Source organism: Silene latifolia, chromosome 5, assembly GCF_048544455.1.
Source record: "Silene latifolia isolate original U9 population chromosome 5, ASM4854445v1, whole genome shotgun sequence".
NCBI lineage: Eukaryota > Viridiplantae > Streptophyta > Magnoliopsida > Caryophyllales > Caryophyllaceae > Silene > Silene latifolia.
The window spans coordinates 82,834,497-82,847,803 of record NC_133530.1 but is presented as its reverse complement, the minus strand read 5'-3'; the positions used below and the strand labels follow the sequence as shown (position 1 = coordinate 82,847,803).

The 13,307-nt window shown below is 37.8% G+C and overlaps 1 protein-coding gene and 1 non-coding gene across 2 annotated transcripts; both read right to left on the bottom strand.

Annotated features, from left to right (window-relative positions):
• Positions 1-6,113: 6,113 nt before the first annotated feature.
• Positions 6,114-6,220, bottom strand: LOC141658089 (small nucleolar RNA R71). The gene has a single exon (XR_012548997.1). It is a non-coding gene; the product is annotated as a small nucleolar RNA R71 (small nucleolar RNA).
• Positions 6,221-7,361: 1,141 nt separating this feature from the next.
• On the bottom strand, positions 7,362-10,352 carry LOC141657650 (S-adenosylmethionine synthase 2). The gene is made up of 2 exons (XM_074464946.1): positions 10,257-10,352; positions 7,362-8,940 (listed from the first exon to the last, which is right to left on the bottom strand). Exon 2 carries the CDS (start codon positions 8,921-8,923, stop codon positions 7,733-7,735), a length of 1,191 nt encoding a protein of 396 aa, XP_074321047.1. The 5' UTR covers positions 8,924-8,940; positions 10,257-10,352; the 3' UTR covers positions 7,362-7,732.
• Positions 10,353-13,307: the final 2,955 nt, after the last annotated feature.

The window sequence follows — 13,307 nt, the reverse complement described above, 5'->3', positions numbered from 1 at the left end:
TATCATTATATACTTGTAAATTTAAGAAAAATCAAGAAAATGCCTAAAAATCGAAAAAAATTCCAAAATTCCAAAAATATTGCATTGTATATATATATATATGTTTGGCTAACCTTTGGCATATGCATTGACCATTTGAGGCAAAAAGGAGCTAGAAATCGCTTGGTAAACTCGTTCTAATCTCTTACTCCTTTACCGTTCTTTCTTTATATATCTTGCATATTTGAAGGAGGATGGGAAATTTTGTGCCTTGGATGTTCCCTTGGGAACTTGTGGATTGTTGGTGTTGATGTGTTGCTAGAATTAGTCAAAATTGTTGCATTTTCCATTCATGTTATTTCCATTTCTTGCATGCATTTGTTTCACATGTATATATGTGTTGTGTTTCCTTCTTATTGCATTGAGTTTGTATATAAATTTTTAAACAAAATTTGGTCTAGGAAGGGAGCATGATACCATCTATGATGATATTGTCTAGGCCGTGTCTTTCCCCTCTTAGTGGCTTGCACCTTGTGACCTCCTTGTTAGGGTGTTTGCTTGCAAATACCCGGGAAATGAGGCTAGACCGGAAAGTATTGACCACCTTGTGAGACCATAGACCGTAGTCTAGACCTAGATTTCGACATAGCTACTTTCATGTGAGGGTTAGAGCCTCCTTGGGACCGGTACATCCATGTCCGGTCTCCCTTAGGTGTGAGTAGGCTCCTTGCGTGACATGTTACATCACGACGCATAAGCATGGCGTCCTTTCCTTTTTAGACCATGAGATGTTTATTTATGTGCATATTTTGAAACAATTAGTTGCAATTCAGTTTTTTAAACCTCACATTTAGGGATGGCAATTATGACCCAAACCGAATCGAACCCGAATCGAACCGAAGGAAAAAATTCGATCCAAACCCACTCTTTAAAAACCCATTCCCGATCCACTATTTAAAAACCCAAATCCATATCCACTATTGGAAAACCCGAACCAAATCCAAACCCGATCCATTCATACCCGAACCCGATCCAAGTGGATATTATTGAAAATTTAGGCTTTACTAACCTTGAAATTTAAATTTTCTTATATAAAATTAAATTTTTATGTAGTCAAATCAAGTTTCGTATTGGGTTTTGGATTATGTAGTGGATCGGGTATGGATTTGGAGCGGGTATGGGTTTGAAAAAAGTATAATGGATCGGGTATGAATTTTAAAATTTTGGATATGGATCGGGTATGGATATGAATCTGTGATCCAATAAGTAAGTGGATCGGATTTGGATCTAGCAAAACCCGATCCAACCCGACCCATTGCCATCCCTACTCACATTGCCTAATCTAGCCTTGTTTTGACCCTTGCATTGTTTCCCTTTTTGTTGCACCCCTTTTGAGCCTTAGCCTTTTCATTTGGCAAACCCACTAAATTAGCTACATCCCATATACACCTTTCCTTGATCAAGAATTGGTCGGTTATGTAGTAATGTGTTAGGGGGTGAGTCGGGTCATAGTGGTGGATAGTGTACATATCCACTTGGATCGAAATTTGGAATTTATTGGGTGTTGTATGTAAATAAGAAGGTCTTGATATTGAAATGAAAAAAAAAACAAAATAGAAAAGTGAAAAAGTTTTGAAAAATCCAAAAAGAGTTAGTTGTGATGGTATATATTTGAGTTAAGAAAAGAAAAAGACAAGCAACACCCCTCCCCATCATTAAAAGGGGTAGCAAAAGCCGTTGCTAAATAAAGGGCCAATTGACGTTTTTCCAAAATGAGTCGGGTTTGCACAATTTTTGCTTGAACTTGGGAAACCGGGTTCTTGTTAGGGTGTAGACGTTACCATTTGTTGAAATAAGGGGAGCATTTTCAAGTTTTTCCAATTTGAGTTGGGTTTATGCAATTTTTGCATAGTTTTGATGATCCATTCTATGTTAGGGCATAGACGTGTCTCATGTGTTGCAATAAGAAGTGGGAAGTGATGTGTTGACCATTCTTGATTTGAACCTCACATATCTAAATGTTGCTTGCAACAATCCCGTTTTGTCCTACTCCCTAGCCCCGTTACAACCCTTGTTTCTTTCTATGCATATTTTTCCCTTTTTGCATCTCATTTAATGGTCTTGTAGAAGAGGATTCCATGTTAGATTGCGGGCATGTCTCACGAGTCGAGTAGTTGAGTGGTTTTGGTTACTTTTTGACACAAAAAATCACCCGTTTTAAAAGAAAATGAGAGACTAGTGAAAACCGTGAGGAAGTCGGTAGTCTAGGTCCCCTTAGTCATGGGTCAATTTGGTCGAATCTTGTGTGTGTCGTGTAAATCTCGAAGGTTAGGCTTTGCTTCCCCCTTTCCCGCCTTTGAATTTGTTTCCAAGGCATTTGGTTGTCATATTGAAGTTGCTTGAGCCACCACTAGGGCATTGACACCCCGCCAAGATTATGAGACGGTATCTCCCGACCAAAACCTTTAATTGTTCAAAGTAAAACGGCCGCTTGATGAGGAAAGCGGTTTGACTTTTTGTGATGCATCTTATATGTTGATTCGTGCTTAAATGTTGGATGTGTCAAAAATTTTCCGCAAGCCCCAACTTGCCTTGCATCGGAATGCATACCTCATTGTGTTTCGGTGTGAGTTGAAGGGACGGAGAAGGCCCGTTAATTGCCTTTCATCAGATATTATTTGTTTAGATAGTACTTTTATATTACGGGTCTTAGACTAATTTAATGAGCTTACTCGAGGACGAGTAAGGTTTAAGTGTGGGGAGATTTGATGAGTAGTATTTTGGTAGCTTTTACCTCACATTTATACCTTATTCCGACTCGATTTTGTGTGCCTTAATCGTTAAATAGCTCATTTATTAGTTTAATTTGTATTTAATAATTTAATCCTATTTATCACGAATAATTGTATATATATTTGTCGGAATTTGATTATTGCTTCCGTTATTAAATCCTATAGGTACATTGAGAAAGGCGGAAATAAGACGGGTCAAAGAGCAAAGCGCGAATCAAATAAACCAAGTTAAATCCAAAGTCAATCATTGACTTTACAAAAGTCGAAACCGTCATCAACAGCAGCTGCTACATCACAAATTCCACCCCATCACCTCCTTCATCCACGTCCCCTGCATCTTCACCATCAACAATTCAACCACCAATTCCACTCTCTTGCACCTCTTCCATTCATCATCAATCCCGTCCAACTTCATCATGCTCACCAGCACCTCGCCTGAGTTCAGCTGCAACAGCCCGACATCACCATCTCCATCATCAGTCATTCACCTCACCGTCCTCTGCCTCAGTCAAGCATCAACCCAGCCCACCTCCATCTTCAATGCAGCAGCAGGCCAGAAACTCATCACCCACGACCAACCACCATGACCGCCATCACCATTCACCTCCATCAACAATCAACTCGGCAGCAGCAACCATCAACAACCACCGCGATGCTCACCACTCACAACAACCAGCAACCACGACTCATTTCCATCATCATGATTCATCATCAAAATTGGAAACGGCCCACCGGCCACCGGCCAACCGGCTCCCAACCCGTAACAAATCTCAAGATGGTTCTCAGCCGGTCAACCGTCTGCCGATCTCTCATCGGCTCAAAATCCTATCAATTTCACCTCAATTTTCCAGCGGGTTTTGTGCCGGTCACACACCGTCGGCCGGTGAGCCGGATGAGACCCATGTAGCTGCGTTTTTGTGTCTTGTCGTTTTCCCCCTTCCCCTTTTGTTTTGATTTGAGTCGTGTATATGCGTTGGGTGGGAGTGTTTGGTGAGATTATTATAATTATTATTATTATTATTATTATTTAGTGATATTATTATTAGAGGAGTATAAAAGAGAACCCTCTCATACACTACCATATACCATACCACACATTAGAAATAACACCACACATTAGAATTAGAATTAGTTTACCTTAGATTTATTTTCTCTAGTCTCTCTATATTGTAACTCAAGAACCCTAGTTTATTGAATTTTCCTCTAAAATTTCTCCTTTAATTAAAGTTGCAATCTTTCTTCAATAATAGTTCAATTATTCTCTAGTTTATGCTAGTTTTTCATTTTCTCAATAGTTTACATTTAGTTTTGGGGTGTAATTTGAAGGAAGAAGACATTCATCCTCCATTTTTATTATCCAAGTTTGTTACTTTCCTCTTAATAGGTATAATTCTCATCTTTTATTTGCATTTATTTTCATTTGTTTACATTTATGTTCTTTACTTAATGTTTTCATTCAAAGTTTCTATCTTTATTATGTTTAGCATGTTTGTGTGTGTATTGTTCCATGTTATTGTTAGTTTTTCATCCTTAAACATGTGTGAGTAGTTCTCCTATAGGGCTTAGGGGGATCTCGGGTCTATAATGGGTACGATTTTGGGTTAGAATTATAAGGAATTGGGTGTTTTATTGGTTGTCACTTTCTTGCACATGAAGTGTTTGTAGAATTGCTCCTATGAAAGTTTGAGTATTTTCTCACATGTTTAGTTGTCTTGGTGTCTATACTAGTGGATGAACAATCTTGGTGTGTAGACTATTGGATGATCTTTGTGCATGAGTGTGACGAGTTTTAGTTAATCATACGATAGTGGGTTAACGAATTCTAGGTGTCCTAAGACATTAGGCATAATTTCTCGACTAATTGAATCACTTATTCCTCATATTTGCCTTGTTTCATGCCCAATGACCCGAGTGAACCCGAAAGCTCTAGTCTTTCTCATATTGATTAATTACAATCTCATTTAGTTTATTTGCATCTAAGTTTATCATAAATCAAACCTCTTTCATTATTAGGCTAAATTGGGACTTAAACGGACTAAGTATACACCCCCGCCATCTTTGTGTTCGACACCCTAATTATACTACTTAATTTGGGTTCTTTATAAATTGTTTTTGATTGGGAAATGACGACAAATTCCCTACATCACTAGTTCATCTTGATCAAGTGACAACTTATTGAGGAGCTTTAGGTGACTAAGAAATTAGTCTTAAACCCTTGACCACCATTATTACCCTTCTCTTGTTAGACCTTGTTTCTCCCCCTAATTGCCCTTTGTGAACCCAAAGACCTTAGCCTTCCCTTATTAATTAAAAACAATTTCATTTAGTTTAAATTTTATACCTTGTTGCATCTTAGTTTACAATTAATCAACCTCTTATTCTTATTTGACTAAATTAGGACTTAAACGGACTAAGTATACACCCCCGCCATCTTTGTGTTCGACACCCGAATAAATACTACTTTTAATTGGGTTTATAAATAGTTTTTGATTGGGAATCGACGACAAATCCCTATATCAAAATGGCGCCGTTGCCGGGGATGGCGTTAGGTTATGCTTAGTTAGTTAGAGTTTTAGGCTTAGTCTTAGTTATTTGTTGTTTGCTTGTTTGTGTAGTTTGTGTGCTTTTGTAGAGTGTGTGTGATTTTTGCCTTACCCTAGTGTGTAAAAGCACTAGGAGTCTTACGGTTTGTCAAGTTGTATGCTTAGGAGGAACCACCAAGCTTTGCTCTTTGACTCCGATCCCGAAAGGCTTTTTAGAGCCTTAAGGAATAGGACCATTGCGAGGGTTATAACCTCTTCTCAAGCAACCATAAACCAAGCAAATCCACCCATCCAACCTCTCATTGAAAACACAACTCAACAACAACCAAACAACACAATTGAGCCTACAATAGAAAATCCATTTCACAACTTCCAACTTCCAAATAACCCACCTCAAACACCACCCCCTCATATACCAAATCCACCACCACCACCAATGGTTTTACGTGACCATAACCGTCCTAACCACAATGATGCTTGTGACCCAATTAATTTCAGTACCTTGGCTCCCAACAACTTTGAGATACACCCCGCCCAAGTGGGGTTGATTGAAAAAGATTTGTTCGGGGGGCATATTGAAGAAGATGCTCATGCTCATCTAAGAAAGTTCAAGAGAAAAGTCTCTATGATGAAAAAGAATGGGGTATCCGAAGATACACTAAGGATGATGTTGTTCCCATTCTCCTTGACGGGTAAGGCGGACCGATGGTTGAATGTTCACCCTCTGGACACATTCACAACTTGGAATGCTTTAGCAAAGGCATTCATGGCCAAGTACTATCCATCATCCAAGACCGCCATGCTCCGAAATGAGATCCACACTTTCCAACAAGAGGATGGAGAATCCTTGGGTGAAGCATGGGATAGATATCAAGACCTTATCGCTAGTTGCCCTCACCATGGGATTCCGGATTGGTATGTCACACAAACCTTCTTCCAAACCTTGTTGCCAAGAACAAAAGAAATGGTGAATGCCTCCGCGGGAGGGGGATTCGATCATTTTGGGTGATGAGGAGGGCACTACTCTAATCAAGAAAATGGTAGACTCCGAAACAAACTATGGCACAAGAGTGAATATCTTGAGAAGAAGTAAGCACCCTCCCGAATTCTTAGTGAATGTGGAAACCAATGCTAAGCTTGATATGCTCACCAAGAAGCTTGAAGAGTTGAGTAAGAAGAAGCAAGTGAACCAAGTGTGTGGCTACTTCAACCCTTTTGTTTCTATCCATCAATTGATATTACGTGCTTCAACGGGGATCTGTATAGTGTGACTAACCAAGGCGAGGTTATAGCCTACAAGAGGACTAATGATCATCTTACTCAACGAGTGGTAGTAGCACGCCTACCTTGGACATCAAAACACACTGGTTCTGCGTATATGGTCGATTTAGCTGGAGTACTATTGGTTATCCTTCGTATAGTTGAGGGTAGAGATTACATGACAGTTAGTTTCAAGGTATGGGAGGTGAATGTCAAGAATGGCAAGGTTAAAGAGGTAAACAACTTGAATAACAAGGCGGTTTTTGTGGGTTCCAACTCTTCCTTCTTTGTCGAGGCATCTCCTACCTATTGTAAGCCTAATTGCATTTATTTCACTGATAATATTTACTATTACTGTCGTTCCTTGAGTGCCCGGGGCTTGGATACGGGTGTCTATGACTTAAGCTGCGGAATGGTTACCCGAGATTGTTTTCAAGGTTTGCCCGATCTCAGATTCGCCAAACCACTTCTTTGGGTGGGGAAGGCTCCTCCCACTCGCAGTCTGATTCCTAATGTTACTAATTGATGTTTTAAGATTATGATTAGATTTACTACAATTAATTTGCTGCGTTTTTGTTAAAAAAAAAATGTAAGACGGAGGGAGTAATCAACATCTACGATTATTTTTTGTTTTTAGTCATATTTTCAAATCATATGAATCTCCGAGTTGAAACCGTTGTATAGTGCAACGAGCAAACGAAGATCAGAACTGTTGGCCTGTTGGGAGAACCAATTTACTGGGTATGGCAAGAGTAAAAAGAACAAAAACTGAGCCAACAGTAGCCTGTATAGTGCAACGAGCAAACGAAGATCGCATTACTATGAAAGCGCAAGCGCAAATACATAAAAGGGCGCTGCTCAGCAGCAACTCCCCTGCTTCTGTCAAACATATTACATAAAGGCAGCCAACTTTTTTCTTCTAAATATCAAATGCTGCCACTTTTGCTACTTACCCAAAAAAAAAAAAAAAACAAAGACTATTCTGTTTTTTCATAGGAAAACAAATTAAACCAAAAAAAGAGAAGAAAAATACAATGACACAAGTGTCACCCATATTTAAAAAAAAAGTTAACAGCAGCTGTAGCCTGTAGATACCAAGGACGAAATCGACTTATTGATCCGAATTTTAATCAATGAATTCACACCCACTCTGTGATCTTAGGCCTGGGGCTTCTCCCACTTGAGGGGCTTGACAACCTCCCATGTGAAGTCAGGGTCCTCCCTTCCAAAATGTCCGTAGGCAGCGGTCTTCAAGTACCTGTTGCCACCCTTCTTGAGGTCGAGGTTGATGGCAATCATACCGGGCCTGAAGTCAAAGTTCTCCTTGACAAGCTTGAGGATCTCCCTGTCGTGGATCTTACCGGTTCCGTAGGTGTCGACAAACACAGACAATGGCTCGGGAACACCGATAGCATAAGAGATCTGGACAATGCACCTGCGAGCAAGGCCACTGGCGACAATGCTCTTGGCTGCCTGTCTGGCAACGTAGGCTCCACTCCTGTCAACCTTGGTTGGGTCCTTTCCTGAGAAAGCACCACCACCGTGGGCTCCCCATCCTCCGTAGGTGTCAATGATGATCTTGCGGCCAGTCAGACCGGCATCTCCGTGAGGTCCACCGATCACGAATCGGCCAGATGGGTTCAAGTGGAAGATGGTCTTCTCATCGAGGTACTTCTCAGGGATCACGGGACTAATCACGTGCTTTTTCAAGTCAGCAGCAATCTCGTCGTTGGTGACGGTTTCATCGTGCTGAGTTGAGATAAGCACAGTGTGGACCCGGATTGGGACCATGGCACCGTTCTCGTTGTAGTACTCAACCGTGACTTGGGTCTTGCCGTCAGGCCTTAACCAGGGGCAGGTTCCGTTCTTTCTAACCTCAGTAAGCTTGGCACCAAGCTTAGTAGCGAGGACATGGCTCAAAGGCATCAACTCAGGGGTCTCATCAGTGGCATACCCAAACATGTGACCCTGGTCACCGGCACCAATCTCCTCAGGGCGCTTGGTCAAGTGACCGTGGACTCCCTGAGCAATGTCAGGACTTTGCTGCTCAATGTAAACCAAGACCTTGCAGTTATCGGCATCTAGACCAACATCAGGGGACACAAACCCAATCTCACGGCAAGTGTCGCGGACAATCTTCTCGTAGTCTACATTAGCCTTGGTTGTGATCTCACCAAAAACCATAACCAAGTTAGTCTTGGTGCAGGTCTCACAAGCAACTTTGCTCTCGGCATCTTGTGCCAGGCAAGCGTCAAGCACGGCATCAGAGATCTGATCGCAGAGCTTGTCGGGGTGTCCCTCATTCACGGACTCTGAGGTAAATAGGAAGGTGTCCGCTGGAGCAGCCATTTTTTTTGTGTGTTAAACTGTACAAAAACAAAACCCAGTAATGTCAGAAGATGATTTAATACATTGTAGTAGTCAATTAGTCATGCCGAACAATGAGTTATCGAGAGAGAGTATACAGCCATACTGTAACCAAACACAAGATCCCAGATTCAAAGCATCAGATGTCAAGCATTAAATATCCAATTATTCCAAATTAGAACAAATTGTCAACTAGCCACCAGCACTTAAGCATACAATTGACAGAATCATTATCAACAATGGAATGATAAGATACAATGGAATCTTTGCAGATTATTAAGATAAAAAAGCATAAAGGTCTCACAACTAAAAACCGAAGATTTACTTTATTCTCCAACCACACTCAAAGAATCAAATTTTAGAGACAAAGATTTGATTTATGTTACTCGGACACTTCACTTCAATTGTGTGCTTAAAGTATTGACACTACACGACATTTCAACACTTTATTTTAGATCATTTTATAGCCAAGTCAGAGTAACAGAGGATTCGATTTACCGACACTTTTCATTGACTGCCGAGAGATTTTTTCCCAAAATCTCACCCATGTTTTAGTACTCCAATATGATTAGTTACCAAAAAATAAGGGATCATATGTCCAAAATACAAGCTACTGACTCCGTCTCAATCATTTGTTTACTTTTTATTGTTAAGGAGGTATTTCAATCAACGGTAAACAAATGAATGCGGCAGAGGGGATAGATCTCACATGTTAAACAAAGCAAGAACAATAACTAATCTAGTAAACCACACTATAAATGAATACTTCAACAAATTCATAATCTCAGATCTCACATGCGGCAGAGGGTATTTCAATCAACGGTAAACAAATGAATCCTTCAACAAATTCATATAATTTCTATTGAATCAAACCCTAAAAACGATAACTAATCCAGTAAACCACACACTATAAATCAGGGATTAGTAAACCCAAATCAAATCAACATTTCTCAACATACCCATTTCATTTTTCAAATTCATAATCTCAGATCTAATCAAAACAAACCAACCCATCAACAAATAAACAAGATCCAATCATAAACGTTACATACTTTCAAATCAACAATCTCAGATCTACACATCTAGTACTAAAAATATAAAATGAACATAATACTACAAGTCATACTACAAATACTTGTGTAACGCGGTTTTACATAACATCGTAACGAACTTTTCGATAAGATACGTGTTTTAATAGAACCGTTTTACACAAACTTTTTACTTAAGACGGTCTTATAATCTTATAATCATATAATCATCATATAATGCTACTGTAGAATAGAAGAAAATGTAGGAATTTGAGCAAAGATTGTACCTGGGAATCCCCGAAGCACAAAGATGCAGCAAAAAAAGTAGAGAGAGAAAGAGAAGAAAAATGTCCCAAAGATTTGGTAAAACGGTGAGAGGCGAGTTTTAAGCGTAGACTTAGGTATCTATTTATAGAAATCTTAATTTAATTTATTTTTCTTTTATTTTTCACCCATTAATTTTATTTTAATAATAGAGACTGATCTTGACCGTTGATTTGTGTTTGGGTTGGACGGGTCAGATTGAAGTGAGTCGGTGAGAGAGTGTGACTTTTATTTGGGACCCACTTGAAGTTTTACTGATAAATGACGGTTTTGCCCCTTGTGTAGTGTTATTTACTTATTTGTAGTGGGGAGCTTACCAATTTAGACCAACCATTTTTGTTTTTGTTTTGTTTTGGAGGTTGGTGGCTTGGCTTGGCTTGACTGCTTGGGTTTGGGAAGTTTACCGTTGAAAATTGAAATTAAGGATGAATATTTGGTTTTAATTATTGAATCTGGACTGATTTTGGTGTTAAAGGATAATCACTAATATGGTAGAAATAAGAGTTTTAAAATTGGGATATGATATAGGTTGTATTTAAGTGTTTCTTTTCTCATTTACTAATATGGTAGAAAATTGAAATTAAGGATGAATGAAATATTTGGTTTTAATTCGGATGAATAAAATATTTGGTTTTGATGAATGCATATATTAAGAATTTCTTTTCTCATTTAGTTTCTTAAATACAACCCAAATGAGTTGTATTTATCATTCTCCTTTAAAATTTTTGTTTGATAATCTTGGTAATTAATATTGGGTCATTTATAATCGGATTGTATCTTATTTTAAATTAGTATTGTATCGTATCATTTAGTAAGAACGTATGCAGAGAATAGTCGTTCATTATTTGTTAGAGTAAACAAAATAATTCTTAAGAGGTGTTTGGTAAATAGTAGATTATAAAAAAAATTAGCATATTTGACCAATCAATATTCTATGAGGTGGTTGGTAAAAAGTATATTGAAATAGTAGATTGAGGTCGAATCTAGTACTCCCTCTGTCCAGGTCAATTGTTGTCCTTTGTTTTTTGCACAAAAATCAAGGAAAGAGGAAAGAGTCATTTATTAGATGATAAGTTGAACCATTTGAGTCTGAATGATCAAATTGTTCATCAAATGCATTCCTAAAATAGAAAGGATATCAATTAACTGAGCACCCCAACATGAAAAAGGACAACAAATGAAAGGGACGGAGGGAGTATTTTACAATTGGGAGTGTTTGGTAAACAGTAGATTGATGAAATTTCAGCATATTCAAGACTTTTAGCATGTTTGACTCAACAATCTACTAAATTACGTGTTTGTAAATGGCATATTAAAACAGTAGATTGAGCTTCAATCTACTATTTTCCAATATGCTGATCCCCAACATATTGCTCATCAAATGCATTCCTAAAATAGAAAATGCAACAATTGACTGAGACACCCTAACATGGAAAATGACAACAAATGACCGGGACGGAGGAAGTATTTTATAATGGGGGGGTGTTTGGTAAACAGTAAATTGGTGAAATTTCAGCATATTCAAGGCTTTTAGCATGTTTGACTCAATAATCTACTAAATTACGTGTTTGGTAAATGACATATTAAAATAGTAGATTGAACTTCAATCTACTATTTCTCAATATGCTTCCCCCCCAGCATATTAACTTTATTAGATTGTAAAAAATGAATTTGTCTATAATTTACACATGTATGTAACAATCTATTAACCTAAAATCGCTAATTACCAAACACTTCTACTAAATCTACTAATTGTAATATACTAGTCAAACACGTCATTCAAATCTGTCATTTGTAATCTGCTTGATCAATCTGTTTCTGCTCATTATAATCTACTAAGTACCAAATAGGGCCATTATGCTGCTCTTCCAGCATATTCTATCAGTAAATTAGGAAAAAAATATGTTCACCCTTTTTCCCCTTATAAAAATATTGACCCACCTTAATTATAGAGTCAATAATTTAGTCAATAATTTATTTATATCCTTATTTGTTATTTTACAAAGGATTGAAATAATTTGCTAATTTAAATCTGATAATTACCTACCTTTAACAAAATCTGCTAATCAAATGTGTTAGTCAAACCTGTCACAAATTCTTCATATAGTTGTTGCCAAGTTAATGAGCAATATATGTAGGTATCAAAATATTTGCATTGGATAAACAACTACGGAGTAAATTGATGCAATCTCGGAATGCATACCTTAGTTATATGCTCCATATTATTATTATTATTATTAGTATTAGTAGTAGTAGTAGTATCAGACCTGTCAAACGGGTAAAGCGGGAGAGTTACGGGTTTGGTTATTTCGGGTTCAGATAAAATACGGGTCAGGTCTATTTTGGGTTTGAATACGGGTTTCGGGAAGGGTTTAAGGTCAGAAACTGATCTGATTAACTCCTTCTTTCAAATTTTTATTTTCTTTAATTTTACTTATAAACATATTGTTATTCTTAAATTTTATGATTATTTAGTTTAATATATGATATTAGTACAGTAATCATTTTTTGCTTAATATATTCAATATCACAATGCTATACGTAATATTAGATCGATCAATTGTTACACTTACATGACAAGCGGTGACTATATTTACATGGTAATCATATGATAAAACTATGCTTTAAAATAAATATAAGCATATTTTATTCCAAAATTTTTATAGTTCAAATTATTTTTTTCATTATATATTAGTTTTATTTGCCTTAAATACAAATTTTAATAAATTTACCTATTTTCAGGTCGGGTCAGCACTTTAGCGGGCCTTGACCCTAAATGTGCGAGTTATTATCGGGTCGGGTTGTCTTCGGATTCAGGTTGAAAAGAGCGGGTTATTTTCGGGTTATTTTCAAGGGGATTTCGGTCGGTTTTTTCGGGTCGGATCATCTTGATAGCTCTAATTATTACCATTGGTATTATTGAAATAAATATTTTCATTTGGTGATATGGTCATAATATATGTTCCTTACTTCCTTCGCTTTGTACAAATGTTAATTGCCTTGCTCGCTAAAGT